This window comes from Heterocephalus glaber, unplaced genomic scaffold (genome assembly GCF_053883595.1).
Source record: "Heterocephalus glaber isolate CG9 unplaced genomic scaffold, H.glaber_assembly_v1.0 deba00001571, whole genome shotgun sequence".
Lineage (NCBI taxonomy): Eukaryota > Metazoa > Chordata > Mammalia > Rodentia > Bathyergidae > Heterocephalus > Heterocephalus glaber.
This window is the reverse complement of record NW_028258356.1, coordinates 8034852-8060216: the sequence shown is the minus strand read 5'-3', so window position 1 is coordinate 8060216 and position 25365 is coordinate 8034852. Positions and strand designations below refer to the sequence as shown.

Below are 25365 nucleotides of genomic sequence, written 5' to 3'. Positions count from 1 at the left end.
ATTAAAGCAACGAAGGGCAAAATTTTAAGAATTACTTCAATACTGCAATATGAAAGTAAGTGATCCAATATTTGAAAACCAATTATTACCCAGAACTAAAGAGTTGAGATATAAAGGAAGTTTCTTTGAACTTTCACAATCTATGAAAAACCTGTTTTATTGAGGAATTCATATATTAAAAGTCACATTTCACATATCATCATCAAAATTGTTTGCATTTACCTTAATATTCTGGGCATCGACGTTAGCTCCAGCTTCCAAAAGAAGACTAATGACTGTGGTATTCCCTGCTAGTACTGCCCAGTGCAGAGCAGTGTTTTTGTGATACTTGTCACCAAGGTTAACTGAAACATTGAATGTTAAAAGCAATCTAGTTGGATCCACACTGAAAAGGAAAAAAAACAAAACAAAACAACAACAACAACCCTAATTTCAATTATCGAAATCATTACAAATACTACACTGACTGCGGTTACATCTGTATTCCATTTCGGAACACTTCTATTCTAACCTACTGAACAACTTTATAATGAGACAATATTTTAATAGTAAGTTTTAAGTATATGCAAATCATATAAGCAATATAGTTTCAAGGGACAGAATACATGGTCCTGACATTTTCTATTTTTGATGTAGGAACTGATGTTATTAACACTAAATAATTTTTTAAATAAATATTTTAATTTCAATCTAGACTATTCCACAAATATTTAAAACAACTTACAAATCAATACATTAAATTTGTCAATATGTAAATCACATGAAAAATTACTTTTTTAAAGAAGATAACCTCTTCTTTCATTTTTTTGGAACTGTTAAAAGGAGCCACAGATTATGGAAGCTACAAACATTGAGGTAGCGGTAAACAGAGACACCAAAACATTCAAAGAGGTAATTTATGTTATATACTAGTCATCGTAATAAGTTAGTTAAGTATATAAGTTACTGCTTTTCCTCATCACTTGTTTCATATTATCTGAGTAAGTATTTTATAATGGTTACATACCTATGTGTTCTATAAGCTGCCCACATTAAAGGTGTCATTCCATTCTGATCCATCATATCTACATCCTGATAAAGTCAGACAGTAAAATTTTATAAGTTCCTAACCAAAATTACTTGGAAAAATCTAATTTACACATTATAGGAGAGGCCAATGTAGTAATAAGGATGATTTATGAAATTTTCTCTTTAACTTTCAGTATAGCCACTATTTTAATTAACATGTTATACTTTTATAGTTTTCCCTTTTAAGTATTTTACATTTAAAAATCTTGATATATTCTGATCTTTAAGCTACAAAGGACAGATTAAGTCGCTGAAAAATTTGTTTATACTAATGTTAAGAGGGACTAACAAAACCCCATTTATCCACTGGCATATCAAAACAAAGAATAAAACCCAACTTTTTGATAAATTCAAGTTTAATATTTTATTGTTATGTATGTATTTTTAGAGTTAAACAGTTCTGCAAAATTGTGAGAAAAAAGCAATCCTGTGCCTTTCCACCATGCCCAGCTTGTTTTTAGCTCATTATTAGCTTCATGTCTTTTTTTTGGGTACCGGGGATCAAACTCAGGACCTTGAGCTTGCCAATCTGGCGCCAGAACGACTGAGCTAAAATCCCTGGCCCCATAGCATCATATCTTTAAGAAAAGTGTTTGAATTGCTACTTGATTTTTCAGCTTCAAGTACTGTCTTCTGAGACTCCTGAGTATGAAAAATGAGAATTTGTTATCTCTCCTCTCCCTGATCCATCACAGATAAGCACCTTTCCTATTCTTTCCTCTTGAGACATTTATTGCAATTCAGATTATGTATTTGATATTTTTATTCAATATGCATAAATACTCTTCCTAGCCAAACAAAAGAGTAGGCTATAATTTTCTTCTTCTACTCAACTTTTTGTTTTCCCTGGAACTTTTTATCCTGTTGGTTTAATTTACAGCAAATTAAAATTAAAGCTATCAACTACTAAATCAAAATCTTTCCTAGTTCTCTAAATTTCCTTCCAAGACATTCTATTGTTGTCAGAGATTCTATCAGTTTCACTGCTCTGCAATTACCCTTCCTAACACACTCCAATGTAGTCTGATTATTGTCTCTGCCTGGAGCATTTGTCTCATTAACTGGAACAGAAATTCTTTGAGTACCAAAATTACATTAAATCCACCTTAGTATTCTCAGTGCCTAGCAAAGTAAATGATCAAAACCATGTATTAAAAAGACATGTTTTCGGGCCGGGGATTTAGCTCAGTGGTTCCGCTGCCTGCCTTGCAAGCGCAAGGTCCTGAGTTCAATCCCCTGTACCAAAAAACCCCCACGTTTTCATAGTTACTCTTCTAGACCTGGGAAAGGCATAAGAGGTTTAGAATAAGATAGATATGGTTCTCAATTTCTAGTTCCATCTTTAATCACTAAGATAGTGGGCAAAATTAATTTTCTGAGTCTAAGTATGTCAGCCAAAAAATGTGGACACAAATAATTTCATAAGACTTCCATGATGATTAAATAGAGTAACATAAAGCCAGTCCACAGTCTGGAACATAACAGACCCTCAATAAATACCAAGTTTCTTCTGCTTTCCTCTCCCATATCCCATTTCTTGGTTATATTACACAAGAAGTTCTAATCCAAGTTGTGTTGCAAATCTACCATCAGTGGAAGAGTAGAGTTACAGTAAGTACACTGTAAAACACTGGTTATCTCTATGCTGTAGTTCTCTGTGAACCATTATTACTGATGGGACCATGTCTCAAATGTGAACATTATCCAAATGAACTGAGGGAAAAAAATGCAGCGTTAAAAACCATTACACTAGAGAAATAGAGTACATCCTTGGATGACATTTCTTAGTCCTTCGCCATGAATACTGTATAAAAGGTTATGTCTTATCCATTATAAACCCATTTCTGTATTTTTAGTGTTCCCAAATATATCTTCTGTAACCTCAACCAATAGTTCTAAATACAGGTCAATTTTTTAAAATTATCACTTGATTTAAAAAATATTTTCAAAGAAATGACACAAACTTCTTTGTTTTGTATATGAGGAAGGCACTTTATTATTGCCCTAATATCTAATCTAAGTAAACTTAGTAAATTCTTTCTTTTTTGGGGGGAGGGGGGGCGGTGCTGGGAATCAAACCAAAGGCCTCACACATGCCAAGTAGGCATTCCATCACTGAACTGTCCTCGGCCCCTAAACGTGTAAATTCTTAAGTTTCTTACTGTTAGATATAAGTCTTTTATATCCTTTTTAAAAAGTAGTAATAAAATATGTAAAATTATGCCACATCTCGAGTACTAAAAGGAAAATGAAATTCATTCAAACTTTTCCTCTCATTGGGTTATAATTTAAAACTTGGTACTTCTTTTCCAAATGGATGTATGTGTATTCTCTATTAGGAAAAATTAACAAGCCAAGATCAAAAGCTTATGAGAATTCCATAATCAACAGAACACCATAAATTAGCATTTTCCCCTTTTTCTCTTGAAAATCACCCAAAAGAACTGGTACTGAGCACCGAATATACTGAACAGATAAGTGAAATAAAGTTGTGAAGAATGACAAAATTGAATGGAAATGTTGAATGCCTCAACAATGTAAAATTGATAGAACTACTTCAATGTAAAATTGATACAGTAAAAAATGAGGGGGTACTGAAAAGAAAGTATGCTATGAGCCTCACCCCTCATAGATATGAGTCAGAGAGTATTATTTAAAGTTGAAAAATTAAGTTTATCATAACAAGGTTAACTAAGAAAAATAATGACTAAAGTCAAAGAAAGACTACAAAAGAAAAAATTAGATAAAAATATACTAATTTTATTATTATTTATAATTGAGAATTAACTAGAACTAACAAAGTTTGAGCAACCATGGGCCGGGGATCTAGCTCCGTGGCACCACCCCTGCCCTGCAAGTTCAAGGTCCTGAGTTTGATCCCTGGTACCATTAAGGGAAAAAAAGCTGACTGAACAGAGAGAACAGTAGCCATCTGAGAAAGGGACACACCACCAGTAGGAACAGCAAACACGAAGGTGCTGAGAACAAGCAAGTCAGAGTTGCTCAAGAACAGCATTGAGAGTGGTGTGGTTGAAGCAAAGTGATGAAGGCGAGATGACAGAAGGGAAGCTCACTGGAACCCATGCAAAGTTAGAAGGCAACACACAGTAGAAGTGTCTTATACACACACTAGTGTACACATGAAAAAATCTGGAAGAACAAATTAAACTGTTAGTAAGTAATCTCAGGGTCAGGTGGGCAAGAAGAGAAGTGAGATTTCTTCTAAGTCATACCCTTATATTATGTTTGGATATTTTACAGTAAGCATGTGTTATTTTTATATGCAGAAAAAATTAGTCATAGGAAAAATACTTTGTCAGATTCATCATTTTCGTACAAAAAAACAATATAATAGGTAGAAATTTTACTCTTTGAGAATTTTATAGTCTGCATATGATGCTGGATTTAAAAAGATTAATAGGGCCGGGGATTTAGCTCAGTGGTTTCACCGCCTGCTGTGCAAGCGCAAGGACCCGAGTTCGATCCCCAGTACAAAAAAATAATAATAATTTAATTAATTAATTAATAAAAATCACCCAAACTGCAAAATCAACAATAACAACAAAAAAACCCATGAAAACTCAAAAATTTATACCACTTTTCTTCCCCAGTTAAAAACTGAAAAAACAAAGGTGAATATGTATCATTAATTCTTCAACCCCTGCTCTAGGAGAAACTGTAGAAGAATAAGGATAATCCCTTTCTGGACTTCAAAGATGGCCCCAAAAGACCTCATCCCCTGGTATTCACAACCTTGTGTTACCCTTTCTCACACTAAACACAGGCTGGACAAGGTCTGTACTTTAATTGACAAAAAGGATCAGAAATGTTGCTGTGCCAATTTAAGACCTAAGACTTAAAGAAGAACACCTTCTGCCTTTGTTCTTTTAGGAGCTTGAGCACCATTGAAGAATTTTAGTTCTCTGCTGAGAAGACTACATGAAGTGATACTGAGAAGTTCTGACACCGCATGAAGAAAGACAGAGGAACAGCTGTCCCAGCATCTTAGCTAAGAATAGTCTTCTATTCATTTCTATCGAGGCACAAGATGATGTATAAAGTGAGTCAACCCTTCAGACTAGTCAAAAGCCTAGATAACAACCCCCAGCCACTACTGCAAGTAAAAGAACCACCGAGCCAAGCCCATTCAACTCACAGAACTGTGAGATATAATGATTGGTACTGCTCTTAACCATGAATTTTGGGGATAGTTTGTTAACACAGTAATAAACTCCTCCTTCCAGCAATTAACTTAGTAAGTCTATGCCTCCTTTCCTAAGGTTAAACACAAAACGTAACTGCTATTGCTTAATACTGCCAAAAATAAACATTTTAAATAACTAATTAGAAAAAAATACTACTCAAATTCTGAGTCAGCATAAAAATTTAAATTCAAATAATAAATGTCAAGAGCAATAAATTAAACTCATTTATCTTAGTTACTCTTGTGATAACATGCTTATTTATAAAATTAATATGTAAGTATAACTAGGAAAACACTGGAAGAAAAACTGGGTGACATTACTCTTAAGAAAGTATATTCATACAAAACATAGTAATATACCCTCATAATATTTAGTGTGATTATGGTCACTGCCGCACATTCAAGAAAAATCAGGAGAAAGAACTTAAATCATCACAGTTTTCTGACAATAAGAAGTATTATTTTATAGAGCAGAAAATAGAAACTGATCTTGAAGAAACTATTCTTCTAGAGATGTATTAAAATAGAACATAACCAATAAATAACTTCCAAAAGTTTAGATGACATTAGATAATATATTCAAAAAACATAAGTAGGGAAAAAGTAGATAACCAAATTTTCTCCTTTACTTTCCAAGATTTATTTCTGTCACTCTCAGAAATAAAAAAACCAACTTAGTCAATTCATGATTCTTACTTTTCCGTTAAGTACAGTAAAACTTCAATATCAGATTAACTATATATTTATTTTCTTCATCCATCAGAAAGTATTCCTAAAATATCACCAGGTTGTTACACATGTAACACCAAATATATTAGGCATTTAACCATGAAAGATACATGATTAAAATCCACACCACTGTGATATTTTTACCTGTCCTTTTGCTATGAGATAAGCAACAATTGAAGTATGTCCAAACTGAGCAGCCAGATGAATACAGCTACATCCTTCCCCATCAATTAATGAAGGATCGGCACCATATTTCATTAGTTGTACAACCATGGATAGATGGCCTTGTCTAAAACATAAAAGAATACTTATATAAAGTTATTTCGAACAAGATCTCCTGGAGTGTTTGCTTTTGGGTTTTTGTTTTTTGGGGGGGGTTTTGAGACAGGGTTTTGCTATGTATATGTAGTTCAGGCTGGCCTTGAACTCACTATGTAGCTTAGGCTGGCCTCGAACTCACAGCAATCCTTCTGCCTCAGCCTCCCAAATTACACGCATGCACCACCACACCTGGCTCTGGAGTATTTTTAAACAAGGTAATAGAAAGATTACACATATATTTTACAAAGTTATTTTTAAACAGATGTATGTCAAGAGACATTTAGAATTCTATGGCTTCTAAAAGTCTTACTGGAATAACAGTCTGATAATCTATGTAGCTATTCATAGCTTCTGTAAACACAATATCAAATTACTATATTCTATTATTTCTACTCAGTATGATCTCAATCCCAAGAACTGCACTAGTTCTTTGGTGCCGGGGATCGAACTTGGGTCCTTGCGCTTGTGGAGCAGGCGGCAAAACCACTGAGATAAATCCCCGGCCACTAGTTCTTAAATTGTAAATGTACATAGACTGGAAAAGTGTTACATTTATAAATTCAAAATTTAGTCTAACCTTATAAATGGATTAATACTGGCACAGCTAATTCCCTAAGGATATTTTGGACAATAAGCTTTACTTCCAATGCAGGTAACATCAGAAAACAATATATTAGTACCTTAATGATATTAACTACTGGCATAACAAAGTCTCTCATTCATTGTAGCATAACATTTTAAAAATGATAGTTTTATACTAATATCATAACCATAGGAAAAAAGAATCCAGAAGCAAATTTAAACCTTGTGGCCCAGTGCAAAGGGGTTGAATTCAGGTCTCCTCCAAGTTGATCCACAATAGCACCTTTCGAAATATAGTATCTGTAAGACAAAATTTGTAATACTTTAGACAGCTTTCACTTTTAAGAAATCATATATTAAAAGAAAAAAAGTCCATTTTAGATCTCATGCTACTTTGCACCTATGAAGATAAGCCATCTTTTTTGATAGTTTAAAAAAATTCAGCAGAATTTTGTGTCAAAAGCATCACCTTCCCTGTTTTCTAGAAGTAAAAGAAAAATAAATTTTTAAGTTACGAAAAAATTGAAATGCTAAATAATTATATAATAAGGAAAGTGGTCAGAGAATCTCAAAGATTTGAGTAGCAGCATACAAAACATGGGATCCGAACATTTATAGAATAGGCAAGACATGCTCTACTTTGAGTAGCTCAGGTTTTTAAACTTTACATTCCATATAAGACTGCTGTAGATTAAACAATATACATGAAATAATTTTATAAAGTACACATCATAATATAAAGGTCCTTTATTTTGCCTTATCTTTGTTATACCTCTAATGCAATTTTTTAAAGAAAAAAAGTGCACATATGCACTTTAAGAAGTCATAAATTTTAGAAATAATTCGTTTTTAGAATACTTTCAATAATTTTATAATAAAACTACTAATGAATTAAAAACACAGAAAACACATACTTGACTAAATCTATTCTGTTATTGATAGCAGCCCAATGGAGAAGCGTAACATTTTCTTTGTCTGGTTGCCGTACATCATAACCTGCTTCCACCAATTCTCGGCAGCGTTCATATATGCCATATCTTGAAAAGAAAGAAAATATAGCATTTTTATTACTACTTAACAACAAATTCAAAGCTGAAAATAACATTTACAGAACAAAATAATGCTCCATTTCATAATTTGAAATTAAAATGTATTCATCATCATAAAAAACCACTTTAAAAAATATCAATGTTTTAATATCTTTCACTAATCCATTTTATAATATTAAAATACCTCACTTGTAAGAATGTAGAATTTCATAGGTAGAAAAGGATACCAGAGATCAAACTTCACAATCAGTTGCTCATTTTCTTTATAGAACCACTTATTCCACAATCAAAGCAGACTGAGGTAAACTTTAAAAATACAATTAACCTAAAAGCATTAAATACATAAAAGTATGAATGGAAAGTGGGATGGGGAAGAATCCTATGACACAGTTTAATCAAATGAGATATAAGACAAAGTCTACTGGAAAAGCTATAGGAAAGATACTCATTATCAGACAGGAGAGAGAACCACATGCACAGCCTGATCTTCACTGCTATTTTCTATCACTGTGCCAATTTTTTAAACTTAATTATGGAAATTTTCAAATATAAACAAAGTAAGTAGTACAATAAACCACCAAGAATCCATCATCAAGCCACAACCACCATTACCTTTTTCCTAACCAAAATACTGGATCCCTGAAAATATATAACATAACCAAATTTAAATAAATCTGACAATATTTTGAATTTCTTAGAGAGGCACCCAACATAGGGAAGGCACAGAGGATGCACAATAAGGTGACACTAGAAACAAACATTAGAACTTCTGAAGCAGGAGATATTCAGTAAATTGTGACTGCTGCTGACTAAGATTGGTGACCAAGGGAAGAAAACACATTCCTCTGTAGGCAAATAACCATTGCAGCAACCTCATCCCACTCCACTGAAGTAAAAACCAAAAGGTCTCAAACCTGACTGTGTCACATAACTTCACCCTATTCTTTGCAAAAGACGACAAAACAGGAGGGTCCTGAGCCCACTTGAATCAATTTTGCTCAGAGACTTGACCTAAGGTAACCAAGACCCTCATTTACAAACTTAGAGACACCCAAAGTGAGGAACTACATGCTATCATAAAATCAATCCGAGTGCAAAATCACCCATGCACACATGACAACTGCTTCATGCACATGCATATGTATCATGTTACTATACTCCTTATATATATGTTAACACTTTTATAGGAAACATACATAATCTCATTATACCCCAGCTACACGGTTGCTCTATCTGTGCAGTCTCCTCCTGTGCTGTTCTTTCCTGGGCTCTATAGGCAGCCCGCTCCTATATCATATTTGATTGTAACAAACCTCTTTACTAATTCCTAGTGGCCATGTCTAATTTACCTCTTTTACAAGTTAAAGAACTCAGCCAGTGACAATTTTACCTACATTCATATACAATACAGAAATGTTTTACTAATATTCAACACAGCCTTCACACTACTGCAGTATCTGGTTCTGTTTTGCATGTGTGTGCAAGCAAACACACCCACACACCCACAAATCAACCTAAGGAGCCTATGGAGGAGCAGGAAAGGATTACAATAGTACCTTTGGTTGTTTCTTCTCTTTCATGAAGTTGTTTACATTTGTCCAGTTAAGCAAAAACTAGGAATATTATCTTCAAAAGCAGAATCTCACTCTGAGATGGTAAGTGACAATCTTATACACAGAATCACTGGTTAGTTTTCTCACACTCATAAATGCTTAAGAGGATTCTTGGAGGATGGCAGAGTAGGAAGAACCAGAAATCTGTTTCTCCACCTAGACAACAACTGCACTGGCAGAGTCTGTGTGACAGAACTATTTTGGAACTCTAATCCTGTGACTACTTCCTACCCCAACAGGTGGCTGTGTATCTTTTCCTATAGCAACCAGGATATAATGCTTACCAGAAGCGGAGTGGGCAAAAAAGGACACTCTCCTCCAAATATCAGAGACCTGTGTTCTGACTTGTAATTGGTGCAGAGGCAGTGGCCACTGTCGTTGTACACCACTCACACCCACACCCTCACCCAATGCTGCAAGTTCCTACCCTTCCAGCAGAAATGATTTTCCCCAATTTAAATGGCCAATACCCCTTTTCTTCCTCCCTGTCATTTTTCTCTTTTTTTCCTTTTCAGAGCAGACAATAAAAAGGTCATCCAAAGGCAAATGTAAATACAGGAAAAATTATAAAATCACTGTGCATTCCTCTTGGAAAAGACCTACGAGAACCTTAAGTTTATGCTTCAGGTTGATAATCCTTGGCAAAGATACTACCCATAACAATAAAAAATAAGAATTTTTAAAACCCAGTAAACCGCATAGGAGAGGTACCAAATTTCTCAAGTTGCCAATTAGATTCAAATGTCCAGTTTTCAACAACAAAAAGTCTTCCATTTTGGCATTATGTATCTTTGTGAGGTTATCTTTTTTCAGCAATAAAATCTAAAATGGAGTATCCAAATAAAATTAATTTAGGATCAGATGTCCATATCAGTGTAACAAAATTCTAAGCCAAGATCTAAAATAATGAAACATATTTAATCACACTACCCTACTTTAAACAGGTTTAGTGAAAGATAACAAAGATCTAAAAGAATATTTTCCCCAAACTGATGTACAAATTCAATGCAATTCTAACTGAAATCTCAAATGAGTATTTCATATACTTCCCAAGTAGAACTCTAAAATTCAATTTAGAAGAGTGAAAGGTCAAGAATACCTAAACTTATTTTGAAGACAAAGAAGAAAGATACACTGAGTAAGGAAATGTGGTGCTGAACAAAATCCAACAAATGGACAGAAAGGGTATAGGTATCTGGAAATGGACCACATATATGGCAGCTTGATAGACAAACGAGGCATTATAAATCAGGGGAGAAAGAATGAACTGCTAAATAAATGGATGATGGACATAATTGTCATCTACATTGTATAAGATGAACACTAGAACCATCTTCACATACTAAAAAAAAATTCTAAATTAAGATTACACTGTAAGGCATACAGATGTGAAGACACAAATCATTAAAACTATTAAAATATAGATGTTTTCATTTTAAAGCATTTTGCTAATAAGTTATATGCAAAATGTGTAAATACCTAAATAATCAAGTCAAATCAAGTAACAAAACAGTGTAACCTCTCTAAATGTGTTACTTCCTCTTGCCCTTCCATATGATTCTAAATCTTTCTGATTCTAAATTTTTAAAAATTGATAATTTGAGGGGGCCAGGGATTTAGCTCAGTGGTTCCACAGCCTGCCTCGAAAGCGCAAGGTCCGGAGTTCGATCCCCGGTACCAAAAAACAAAAAACAAAAAAATTGATTAAGATGATAGTATTAAATAAAAGCTACTCAATGACAGAAGACTATAAAAACAATTACAGGACATAGTTAAATAGAATAAATTAGGTTAAAAAAGTTAAACAAAACTAGGCTCTTAATAATTGAAAAAAGCACAAGTTTTTTAAAAATAAAATCAACTGCAAAAGAATATACCCAGTAGAATGTAATTTATATAAATTTAAGCACATATCACACTAGTATATTTTGTTTATAGAGAAATACGTGTACAGAAATGTGAATAGCAATTACAGGACTCCTAGCAATTTCAAGAGAGGCTTCTTTGGGGGGCAGTAGGAGAAAGAACACACAAATGAGAAACCTACAGCATATACAGCAAAATGTTAGCATTTGCTTAATATGAAAGTGATATTCTCTGTATTTTTCTATAAGATTGAAATGTTTAATAGTATAAAACAAAGGTTTTTAAAAACAAATTGTTAACAGCATATAAAGATCCTAAGAAACAGAATAATGAACAAGGTATCTAAAAGTGTACCTTGATTGAATATAATTGTCTTACGTGTTTATGGTTTTTTTGCCTGTTAGTCTGGCTGTTAATCTGTACTTAATGATAATTAACTTGAAAAGGACTTAACAAAAAAATAAATCTGATGCTGGCAAAAAAATATTTTAAAAAATTATTTTAAAACTGGAGGAAGAGAAGAGTATAAAAAGAATTAAGATGTGTTATGTACATATAGCAATTATCTACAATGAATTTAATCATTATATACTGTGATATGTACTAATAAAAACAAGCGAGAGACAGGTTAGAATGATTACGTGAAGGATAAAAAGGGGTGTTTTATTTTTTTCTCTTAAGACGGAAGATGCTAGAGTATATTTATTTGCTGATGAGAATTAATATATTAGGGTGGGACAGAGTAATGAAAGATAACAAAAGCAGCAAAGATCTAAAAGAAGAAATTAGACTGACAGATATGCAGCATTTGGAATGGCAAGAAATTCAGAATCTGGAATATGAAATATGAAGTAAATAAACTGTTCAAATAAGTAAATATTTAAATTTTAAAATTTAATTATACCAGAAGAAAAATAAACTAAATGTTCAAAACAATTAAAACCAGACAAACAAGACACATGTAGTCAAATAGAAAGACATACTCAAGGAGTCCTATAAAACTGTGTATGTGCTTATGATATGTAATGTGAGAAGTTTGTGAAAAACATGTGCTTAGTAATTACTAGTAACATTGGTATTCTACTATGCATTACATTACAAATGACTATAAGAACAGGGCTTTAGGGCCAGGGATTTAGCTCGGTGGTTTCGCTGCCTGCTATGCAGGCTCAAGGACCAAAGTTCGATCCCCGGTACCAAAAAAAAAGAACAGGGCTTTACATTTTTGGTATAGTACACTCCTAATTAATAAAGCAAAACTACAAATTTTCAATACTAGCATCACTTAAAATGAGCAGAGCAACGTAATTTGCCAAAAATTAGTATAGTTGGTTCAAGTATGCTTTCATCTCTGAATATACATAATATTCAGAATGAAAGTTAACATGGCAGATTTAAAAACAGCAATTAAAATAGCTTGAAAAACTGATCAGAATCAACATTTTCAGTACTGGAGAAATTAACCAAAGGCTTTTGGAACTCAGGTAGTAAAGAAAATCATTAAAGAGCTAAAGGAAACCATATCTAAAGAACTAAAGGAGCAATGTCTCAACCAAGTTTGATCCCCAGTACCAAAAAAAAAGTGACCAAAGCCTTCCCAAATTGGATAAAAAACAATCTAAGATCAACTATATGTCAACTATGTGTCTATCCACCCATCTACCTATAAAATCTATATGTAATGTACATATACTTCCAAGAAGCTCAAGACCCACAAATCAAGACATACCATAATCAAACTGACAAAAAAAACAAAGAATCTTAAAAGAAGCAAAAGATTAGGGACTAATCACATAAAAGAGATTCTCAATAGGAAGTACAGGGGATCCTCAGCAAGCAGTAATGGAGGAACTGGGAAACAAAACAAGACAAAAGACGTAGAAAACAAAGCAAAGTGGCAGATGTACATCCTACCTAATAGAAGTTACATTAAATGCAAAAGCATTTAATTCTCCAATTACAAGAATGTGGACTTTGCCGGAGGTGGTAGTGCATCCCTGTAATTTCAGCACTTGGTAGGCTGAAGCAGGACTGTTGTAAGTTCAAGGCCAACCTGAACTACATACCCAGACCCTATTGCAAAAACACCAAAAAAAAAAAAAGAATGTGGATTTCTTTAAGCCAGACAGTTCTAAAATTCTGAAGGACATATGAATTAATTATATAGTTTCTCCATTCTATTTGCAGATGAAAATATCTGCTGTATTTGAACTTCCACATGACTTTTCATTACAATATTCCTAGATTTATCATTTTCCTTGTCCTATCTCAAAGACTGATAATCTGGCATTTTGAAGATCATGTATTAGACAGCTCTGGTATCTCCCTCAATAAAAGTTAAATACATGGCATTGACTACATTTTATTTCTAATTTGTATGCTTGGGTGGGGGATTTAGCTCAGTGGTTCCGCCGCCTGCCTTGCAAGTGGAAGAATCGGAGTTCGATCCCCAGTGCCAAAAAAAAAAAGAGTATCTAATTTGTATGCTTGCTTGAGAGGAAGGGAAATGTGGAATGTACATAACATTTTTCATTTAAAATTCTCTTAATACCAATAATATTTTCTAATTCTCCATAGTCAATTTTAATATTCTTGGGACATAATATTAAACTTCTAGAAAGATTAGCAAGCACCAAAAGCAAACGGATTAAAATTAATAAACTGATGAGAAATAAACTAATTTAACTGAAACACTGACATTTTCCTTTATTCATATTTCACTTAAAATATTTATTCAAAGAAGAAAACAACTACAACAAAAAACTTACTGTGTAGCCTTGATAATGTCCCATGTGCTGTAATCATCAATATGAGTTTTCCGTCCCAAAGGTTCACCATACCCATGGTTATAATGGCTTTGGGGTTTGATTTCCTATTAAAAAGAAAATCACACACAGGCAAGAAATTTTTTTAAAAGTACAAAATATATTTTAATATTTTTGTTTTTGTGTTGTCTGAAGAATGTTCATTATTGAAATAATTCAATTTTACCTTATCCTGAAGTATGTATTCCGAAGATAAAGCATGGTCAAATAGATACACCCTTGTTCACATTCTCAAAATTAAAAAGTTATGACTAAAAATTAATGACAAATTAGTAACCGAAATTCATCTTTAACTCCATAGAATCCTAAGTCTTTATGATATCATCTCTCACTCAACCCAATTTTCTATTACTCTAGCATAACCCCTAGTTATTCCACTTTAACCTATTTCCCAAATAGTCTCTGATGGTCCTATAGGAAGAACTTCTATATTCTCACAGAAGAATACAGTATATAAGAAAATTATTCTTCTGTTTACAGATATTAAGCTACTTCATACTGAGAACCTAAGTATCTACTATTATGTGAATAGGGAAAAATGGAGTTCTAATAAAATTAAATTTGCCTGAATACAAGCAGGCATTTTTGTCAACAATAGAACATATACAGAGTCCGCCAAAAAAATGTATACACTTCACCAGTTCACCATACTAATAAATGTCTAGAAACTAATGGCCACCACTTTGAGTACCTCTTGTAATCGTAGAGGACAAAGGTAACTTTATTAATCTCATGATGTTTCAATAAATTTATTATTAAAATATTTACGTTTTAATTTTCCTGATACATACATTTTTGACATTTTTGACATTTATGGTGGTGATCTCGTAAGATTATAATGGTGCTGAAATTTGTACTGTACTTTTCATATACAATACTTAACACTGTGTTTCAACTGCCTGTTCAGTTACATGCTGTACAGGTTTGTAGCTAGGAGCAATATAGCCTAGGTGTGAGGTAGGCTATTCCATCTAACACTGTGTTAAGTACATTCCATGATGCTCATCACAATGAAGTCACCTAACAATGTATTTCTCAAAACATTCATATCCATTAAGGAATACATGACTATAATTCTAAATTTTCAATATCCTTTAAAAACTACGTGCGTGTGTGTGTGTGTGTGTGTATAAATTTAAATGTCAGCACCACAGAGTATCACCTACATTCAACAACAAAAAAGGATATTACAATGCATTTAAAATGTATGTGCTGTCTACAATTTTCTATGTAAAATACAAAATTTGTAGCCACACAAAGATACATGCCTATAACCCCAGCACTGTGGAAGGCTGAGGCAAGAGGATTCCAAGTTTCAGCCCAGCCTGGGCAACTGAGTGATTTAGCAGAACTCTGTCTTAAAATAAAAAATGGGCTGGGAATTTAGCTTAATTCAAAGGCCCTGCATTTAATACCATATACATTATATACATACATACATATGTATTTTTTTTTTGCTAGTATAAAACAGCACTAAGATACATTTGTTTTTTTTCTATGAAAACAACAAAAAAAATAAGCCAAGTTTGGCGGTGTATGCCTGTAATCTCAGCACTCGGGAGGCTGAGGTAGCAGGATTGCTTCCAGTTCGAGGCCAGCCAGGGCTACACAGAAAGACCCTCTCTCAACCAAAAAAAGAAAGAAAGAAAAATTGATTATGTTCAGCTCTAAAAACATCTGTTCAAACTGCATTATTTTTTATATTTTCACACATGTATAAATACAAAAAATCAAAATATTTGGAAAGAAAAAATTCTTAGAACAATTTATATTCTTTTACTTCTGATCACATCATTACCAATAGTATTTAATAATACAAAATTAAGAAAATTTTATTGATAAAAGTCTATTATCTTTATCCTACCCTAGTCATTCAAACTGTGTCAGAAATTCCAAAACTGCTTTGGCTCATGAATTTAGAAAACTATCAATCTGAATATTTTCTTATTTTTAATTGATATATAATAACCATAAATATTTTCAACAAAAAATTTTTAAGTTTTACAAAACCCAGTTATACTTACTATATAATCTTCCAAGTACTAAGTGCTTAATTCCTTACGGAAATGCTATAGCCAGTATTAAAATATCACAACATTCTGAAAAAAAGTCAACACATTTAATGTTTTTAAAACTTTTGTATTTACACTCTCCACTGAATTCAACTTTTCAACTTCTGTTGAAGACAGACACTTCTCCATCTAGTAACATTTCCTTGTTTCTAAATTCTTTTTTCTCTCTACCAAAGAAAAAAAGATTTCATTGTTTTTTGTTTTTTGAGACAGGGTCTTATCACTCTATAGTTTATGCTGGTCTTGAACTGGCCCAGGCAGACCGTGAATTTACACAATCCTCCTGCCTGGCCTCCCAAATGCTGACATTACAGGTATATGCCACAATGTCCAGCTTGGTTTTTGTTTTGTTTTGAAGAAAAAATTTTTTTTTAAACTTCTGCCTTCTATATGACTATAAGACCTTGTAAATATAATAAAAATCCGGTCATGGCTTTGAAGCAGAATGGAATAACGTATCCAACAAAACATGTATTGAAAGCCTGAAATACGACGTAAAGCTCTGAACAATGTACTTAGATCCAGCACCAAGTTAGGGTGAGGTGAGTACAAAGTTTAAGACGTCAAAAAACAAGCAAGCAAGACAAAAAAAAAAAAAATAGTGGAATATGTTTTAAAAATGAAACCCAATACCTACAAAAAAAATCTATGATGAACCAAACATCAATATTTTAAATACAGACATCAGCATTTTAAACACAAAAAAATGACCACTGATTTTTTCCTTTCATATTACACTTTACTAGAGTGCCAAAGTAGCACTGTGTATGTATATTAAAAAGTATTTAGCCCTCAAGAACTAATCTATACTACAACTCTTTCTCCACCTATGAGGTTTTTTTACTTTTCAGTAAAAGGTATTTGATTTTTTTAAAAGGATGTCTTTAAACATATCCTCAGAATAATTCTAGAGTTTTTTCCCCCACATAAAAGTAAAAAAAGTTACCTAAGCAAACTCCAACTTTATTGTCAAACAAACGTTATAATATGGAACTTAATTTCCATATTATTATTATAATAATTTCCATATTATATTATTATAACTTAATTTCCACAGACTGAATAGGACGAACACCTTGTTAGTGTGACAAATGTCAGCCCTATCAAGAAAAACACTACTATCAACAGGCCTAGAGACAGCAATTACAATTTTAAAACTTTAAAACTGTGGAACTTTTTTTTTTAAGAAACAGGTTCTCTGCCAGGTATGGTGGTACGTGCCTATAATCCCAGCACTTGGAAGGCTGAGGCAGCAGGATTGCCACAAGCTCAAGGCCAGTCTGGGCTACCTAGTAAGTTCAAGGCTAGCCTGAACTACATAGCGAGACCATCTCAAACCATCACCCCCCAAAAAAATCCAGAAACAAGGCTCAAGCAATCCTTTTGCCTCAGACACCAAAGCAGCTGGAACTGCTCACACATGCCAAAGCACTCAGTTTATGTAAAATTTTTAAATGGGCTCACATAAATAAATATATTTTTAAAATATATATATATTTTATAAATATACAGACACTACCAATGTTTCAATATAGAAATTTTGACTTTAAAATTCTGGAATCTTTCCTTTGCTATCTCCACCTAGAAAAGTAGTACTTATTTAAAAATGCATACACAGGTAATTGTAATTTTTAAAATGTGTAATTCCCTTAATGAAGTTTGGTATAGTCTCTTGATTGAGAGACTACTGAATTCAAAGTCTACCACTGTCCTATTCAGGCTACACACAAGTCAGTTAACTACTGGTTCAGCTGACCAGTAAGTGAAGTACAGAGTACTTCTGAGATGCCTCGAAGACCAGTAGCAGGTAAAACAGTAAAAGTTTTAAGACTCACTCATTCATTCTATTCTTAAAGTAAGCTGCTATTTATCTGCTTTTGGACACTAGGTATTAAAAAAAGGTTTAAACAAATTAAATTTAGCACTTTATTTAAACAAAGAATAATTCATGAATTGGAACGGTATAGTGCACCCAAACACAGAGGTTCAGAGAGCTCTACTTTACTGAATGAGCTAAGGGCTTCGTAAAATTAATTACTTGGTTGGCATTATTTAGGTATAATCTGGTGGAAAGTCCCAAATTAGTGGTCTGATGGCAGTTTCTGACTGGTTTTGTGTTTTTTGTCCCACCCTGCCCCCAGCATGGGGATTGAACCTAGAGCTTTCACAGTGAGGTATATCCCCAGCCCTTCTTTTTATCTTTCTGAGCCAGAGTCTCACCAAGTTGCCCGGGCTGGGCTAGAATTTGTGATCCTCTTAACTCAGCCTCCCAGAGTGCCAGAATTACATGTACCACCAAACCCGGATGATTGCTGGTTTTTGATCAGGAGAGCTGAAGTTTCATTTTTCTGTTTTTGTCAAATTGGGTTTTAGTTTGCTTATGCAGGAACACAAGGCAATGGAGCCATCTCAGTCAAATGACCTAATAAAAACTTTTTTAGTTTAGGAGTTTACATAAGATTTGTTCAGGGCTGGGGATTTAGCTCAGTGGTTCTGCCGCCTGCCTCACAAACCCAAGGACCGGAGTTCAATCCCCAGTACCAAAAAAAAAAAAAGATTTGTTCAATTAAAAAAGATTTAGCCACTTTCCAAAAAAAATCAGAAACTTCAGGATCAGAAGTCCTCTAAGTCTTTTCTAAGACTAACACACTGCAATTTTATATATTGGAGTAGAAGAATACGAGTCACTGAGAAGTTATTTTTATTAGTGTATGTTTGCAATAGTTGGGCCAGGGATTTACCTCAGTGGCTCCACCACCTGCCTCGCAAGCACAAGAACCCGAGTTTGATCTCCAGTACCAAAAAAAAAACAACTTGCAATAGTTTCATTCGTTTTCAGGAGTTGGTACATGTATATAGCATATCTTGACGATTTTTTCAATCCTATGAAACCACCACCCCCCAAAAGCTTTTTCACCCCGGTGTCCAAGGATCAAACTCAGGGTCCTGGGCATATTAGGGAAGTGTACTACCCACAGAGCTACTTCCACAGCCCCACTTGAAAGGTTCTTAATGTACCTACTAGTAGTCAGCCAAAGGTTTTTACAGTTCTGACTTTGACAACTGTTACATAGAACTGAAGGAGAGAAATTACCTCCCAAATCTTCTACTAAATGAGTAGACAGGAAATGAGGTAAGCTGAGATCACACTGCTGCTAAGAGAAATCACCGTAATATAATGTAACTCAAACCAGTACAGCAAGTGTAGGACAAATGCTGCCTCATGTGGCAAGATACTAGATACGGAACTTTTATCTTATTTTACTGATTGATTGATTGATTGATTCATTCATTCATTTGCTCACTCATTCATTTAGCAGTACAGGAGAGGTTGAACCCAGGCCCTTTGCACTGAACTACATTATTTTGAGAAAGGGTTTCACCAAGGATGGGCTCAAACTTACGATCCTCCTGCCTCACCCTCTCAGAGTGCTGGGATTACAGATGTGCATCATCACTATCTAAGCACTTATCACACACTGGTTTTAACTTTTGCAGTTTGAGATATAACGGCAAAACACACACCAATTTCTTTTACTTCTTCAAATTTCAAGGACAGAAGATTCATTCTTACTAAAGATCTTAGCAATCTCAGCATTCAATCTCTTTTCAGTCCACATTAAGTCAAAAGCTTCCACCTTTTCAGGATGTGCATTTAGCCAGGTGGCATACCATTTGCCTAGCATATGTGAGGACCTGGGTTTGATCCTCAGGGCCAGAAAAAAACTTTTACCTTTTCACTTAAAGAAAGTACTTTATGACTTCTCTTTGACATATCCAAATTGCTAACATCATCACTACTCTTACACTTTGGGGCCATTATTAATTTGGGATTCTTTGAACAAAAGCATTTTGATCCCTGAGACAGACAATCTAGTAAACAGAGGCAGCCACTAAGTGAACAAAGGGGGGATTTTGTTCTGGGAGGATGGAGCTGGAACAGCACGAAATTTCACCATGCTACTCAGAATGGTGCACAATTTAAAACTTATGAATTGTTTATTTCTGGAAGCAAAGGATACCTCAAAGAGGGCAAAATTTAGTGGCAAATGCATGTATGAAAAGATCCTGCACCTCTCAAATAAATGAATTCCCAAACAAACAAACAAACAAAAAAAAAAAAAGAAAAATTAGTTCAGCAAAACTCTAAGGACATACATGTTACCCATAAGACACACCCCACAGTCACAGGTGAATTAGCAAGCCAAGTCAATGGGCCTACCCATATGCTTATGACTTGCATTGTACAAATGGCTACTGCCAGGTATCACTCCAATATGTCAGATTCTGAACCAAGAAGCTAATTTAACTACACCACGTCAGTTGCTCAAATATAACCCTATTAAATTTATAAGATGCTAGTAGAGCATTATATAAAACAGTGCTGACCAAAAACCGAAGGAAAAAAGATTCACTTCTAAAACCTATTTAATATTGATGGATTGAACAAGACCTTAAAATAAAATGAAAAAAAGCATAGATGACACTCACTGGGGGAAAATAAAACAAAGAAATCCTCTTTCGTTCTTTACATTATTTTATTTGTAAAATAAAGAGACCCTATCACAGTCATAGAAACACCCCCCAAAAAATTGGAAGAAAAACCCTAAGTAGTAATGAACTAAATTCTAGGGATAACATACAAACTTTTGAAAGAGTATATTGATGGCTTACAATTTTTAAAAGATACCATAAACATAAAACATAACACAGTGAACAATGAATGGCAAAAAAAATGAGTTGTCACTACAAAAGAAGTTAATTCTTTTGAAATGTAATCAGTGAACAGTGCCAGCAGATGGCACTACTCACAAGACAGAATTCTTTGTTATCCTATTTAATACATCATCTTTAAGGAAAGACTGGACAAAAATGATTTGGTTAATTGGGAATATACAATGGAAAGACTACAAATCAATCTCAATCAATACCAGGTTCCTTACAGTATAATATATATTTTGCCATGGTCTCACTCTGGGTAACAGTGTATGATTGTTGGCTCTAACAAAAAAGAGTTCAACTTGAAGCAACGGTTTTCTTCTTGCTTCCAATCAAAGTTTGATATGCTGACAATAAAGGAAATTTTTAGAGCAGGAAAATGTCCACCAACTTCTAACTTCTTTAAAACTGGTTTTCACTTCATTTCCTTCTAGCATTAGTCCATACGCATGTATTTATAACAATATATATAAGTTTAGCATGCCTGAATGTTCACCAAATGTCTGTGGATAAAAATTTCACATTTTCTTGCAAATTTCTTTCAACACTGCTATGCAATCTTTATTTACTCAAACGTTTATATATTTAATATAGTCTGTAATCACAGTATTCATATTTTCCTCGTGCCATTAGTTTTTACAAGCACTGCTTTTAGCCTCTGCATATACAATATATTGAAATGCCCTGAAATATTACCTCCTTAATCATTGAACATTTAGGTTATTCTTACATGTTCTAACTAAACTCAGATGTTATTTCATAGGCATTTCCCTATGTTTTCTCTCAACCTTCTCTTTACCATTAGACTTAAGCTGTAAGAACAGGAACCCTATCATAATCATTTGTGTATCCCTGGTTCACAGGACAAAAATTGGCATAATGTTGGCACCCTTAAATGAAATAAAATAATGAATGGGGTTTTTTCTATTGAAAAATATATTCTTTAATTCATTTAACATTTCTTTTTAACCAGGGTAAACATGTTCAAAAGGATACGGATATTTTTAGGGTACTGACACAGATCCATAAATTGTATTTGAAAGAATTGTATTTATAATCCTACCTGCAATATGATCAATAAACTCACTCCTAGAGGGTGTTTTTAAATTCTCCCCTATTCAGAATGGTATTTACAATTTCAACTTTAAGTATATTTTCCTAATCTATTTCATCTTTTGAGAATTTTCTATTCATATTTAGCCATTTCAATCTACTTATGTCCTGAAATTTGGTATATTTGAATTAGATTTTTCTTCCCCCGGTACTTGGGATTGAACTGAGGGCCTTGTAAATGTCAGGCAAGTTACTCTACCACTGAGCTAAATCCCCAGCCATTTGAAAATTTTAGTTTGAGACAGGGTCTTTGTCAGCTACCCAGACTGGCCTTAAACCTGCAATCCTCCTGCCTCAGCCTCTTGAGCTAAATTAGACTTTTATGTATATATAAAATTAGATATTAACCATTTTTACACTGGTTTAAATACTTCTTTCCATTCTTAGAATTGCTGATTTATAGACTCAATATATTTCAGATACAGTATCATACTCTTTATAGTTACATATATTAATTTTTTCATTGGGCTTTTTCAGTCTTTATTTTTATATTTAAATACTCCTGTAATTGTTGGTGCTATTCAAATATTCACAGCTCTTTTCTCAAGCACATGGTAGAATTGTACAGTATATCCTTGGTCTTTGAAAGGTAAGTATGTTCAAGTGACTGGCTTTATTTTTAACCAATGGAATAATAAAAAGGACATGTTCCCCACTCTGTCTTTCTCTTACAGAGACTGACAATCTTCCAGAGAGTAAAGATAATCATCCTACATCCCAGAGTACCCACTAGGCAACCCATAATGTATATATGACATGAATCATTAATATTTAAACTATTAAGACCTTAGGGTTAGCTGAGAACATAGCTCAGTGGTAGAGCTCTTGCTTAGCACCCATGAGGCCCTGGGTTCAACTGGCAGGACTACATGGGGGAGAAAAGATTCTAGGGTTTACTGCCGCACAATTAAGCTTATCCAAACTAATACAATTATGAAAGTTGTTTACCTTGGTAAGTAGTATAGAGATGGAGCTGTGTATAGTTTTCACCATATTTTGGAGCTGGCTGTAACTAGTATATGGTTTTACAATTAATGTTCAGATTCCTTATACCTGGTCACAATTGTAAAAATATAGAACAGTCTAAGAATACAATCAAATCTCCAAATAAGTGCTTGCCCCTCATTACCTATGGCACTGGCAAAAAAATCAGATGTAGTATTAGAAAAATAATAGTGAGGATACACCTTTAATTTCTTGTATCTTTCTCCATTTTCAATAGCCCTCCATTTTTAATAGTGTTTTTAGTGCTTCCCTATTACATATAAAGCTGTTAAACCATCCTTATCCAAATACATTTCACAGAATATGGAACACTGCATTTGAGTAAAAATGCCTACTTGAGCACCACACTCTTACATTATAGCACAAATCTATCTTCATATTTCACTTGAGAGTTACTCTCAATTTTATCTTCTAATTCTAGGATACTGATTAACACCCTTGAACATATTTCCCAGAATGAAAAATCTCACCTCAAGCAAGACACCTCTCCTCCATCAGCTGCCTCCCCTACCATAGGCCAACTGCTCTTCGCAGCTGCCCAAACTCAAGTTGTAGGCATTTTCCAATCAGATCCAAAACAGCCAAGGCAGACACAGAATGATTATGGAAAACTCTGAGGAAGTATCTTTTAAGCACTGCAAAGTTTTACTTTTTAAAAATGAGTCACACACACACACACACACAAATTAATCACTAAAATGTAACTTGAATGAAGAAAGTTAAAATCCTGAAAAGCATGTGAACAATTTCTTCAAAAACAAGCAAAAATCCCATCCTCAACTGAAAATAAATAAAGACATTTAGGCAATGAGTCCAACAGGCAATAAAAATCAATAAAAAAGTTTTGAGTAGGAAAATAACAAAATTAGATACACAATTTTAAAAGATCACCTAACAATATTTTCCTTCTCACTACATCCACAATGTATTCTTTCTCCTTCCTGGCTCTTTTGTATTTTGTGGTGCTGGGGATCAAACTCAGGACTTCTCACATGCTAAGCACACTCTTCATTGAGCTACATCCTCAACCCATACCATTTATTAAAAAGCATTTCTATCAAAATGTACAAGTTTGAAAACCCTTTCAACCTTGACTTTTTAGCTCAAACTTTCAAGTACAATTATGCACTAAGTTTCATTGCTTTTCTCAAATCCATATTGCCTTCTTTTTCTGTCTGGCCCTTATTCTCTCAATCTGTCCATATTACTGCCTATTCACTCTCTTACTTAAGATCCTTAAAATCATGTATATAGGGTAAAGGGAAGATATTTTAGCAATCAAAATCCTTCGTGAACTAGTCCCAATGTATTTTTTTCCAACTTTAGTATCATTATCTTCTATATAATGTACACATTTAAGTACACTAGCTATTCCAATTAGTCAAGCATGCTGGTGCACACTTGTCATTCCAACACTTCGGTGGCTCAGGCAGGAGAATCAACAAATTCGAGGCCAGCCTGGGCTACATAGTGAATTTAAGGCCACCCTGAAGTACAAAACGAGACCCCCGTCTCAATATAACAATAACAAAAACAGTAAGTCATGTACTTTAGAAACCTCACTATTTTTTACCATGTTAGCTATTCTACTTAAAAGATAGACCTCCTCGTAGTCCGGCAAACTTTTTTTTTTTTTGATGGTACTGCAGATTGAACTCAGGACCTTTGCACTGAGCTACATCCCCAGTCCCTTTATTTTTTATTTTGAGACAAAGTCTTACTAAGTTGCTAAATTCCCTAGGTTAGGCTCCAATTTCAGAGCTCCCTGCTTCATTCTCCCAGGATTCTGGGATCACAGATGGGCAAACTTCAATTTACAGTTCAAATGTCAGGATAGCATTCCTAGGGCATGGGCTGGAGATTTAGCCCAGTGGTTCTGCCACCTGCCTCACAAGCCCAAGGACCTGAATTCGATCCCCAGTACCAAAAAAAAACAAACAAAAAACTAGAGCATTCCTAGGGCAGTTAACTACCCACTATCTGTGCTCCATTATTATGCAAACAAATCATATTACTGTGTGATAGTGTATGTTTAGCACTGCTGTTGTAATAAATTGACACAAACTTCATGGCTTAAAGCAACACAAATTAACTATCTTAAGAGTTCTGAAGGTCAAAAATCCAAAACCATCACAGGGCTGAAGTCAAATAATCTCCCCATCCTGAGATCCTTAACTTAAATCACTCTGTACGTTTTCC

The 25365-nt window shown here is 33.9% G+C and overlaps 1 protein-coding gene across 6 annotated transcripts in view; it reads right to left on the bottom strand.

Annotated features, from left to right (window-relative positions):
- Zdhhc17 (zDHHC palmitoyltransferase 17) overlaps nucleotides 1-25365 on the bottom strand; it is an 83178-nt gene that overhangs the window by 41184 nt on the left and 16629 nt on the right. For 2 of the 6 annotated variants that reach the window (XM_004845004.4, XM_087192466.1), the window contains exons 2-7: nucleotides 14201-14304; nucleotides 7819-7941; nucleotides 7127-7204; nucleotides 6146-6290; nucleotides 1007-1071; nucleotides 223-385 (exon numbers count right to left, since the gene is read on the bottom strand). In XM_004845004.4, coding sequence (XP_004845061.1) covers nucleotides 223-385; nucleotides 1007-1071; nucleotides 6146-6290; nucleotides 7127-7204; nucleotides 7819-7941; nucleotides 14201-14304 — 678 coding nt within the window. Of the gene's footprint in view, nucleotides 1-222; nucleotides 386-1006; nucleotides 1072-6145; nucleotides 6291-7126; nucleotides 7205-7818; nucleotides 7942-14200; nucleotides 14305-25365 lie in introns of those variants that run through there. The other 4 variants (XM_087192467.1, XM_087192470.1, XM_087192469.1 and 1 more) reach the window with 4 other exon arrangements.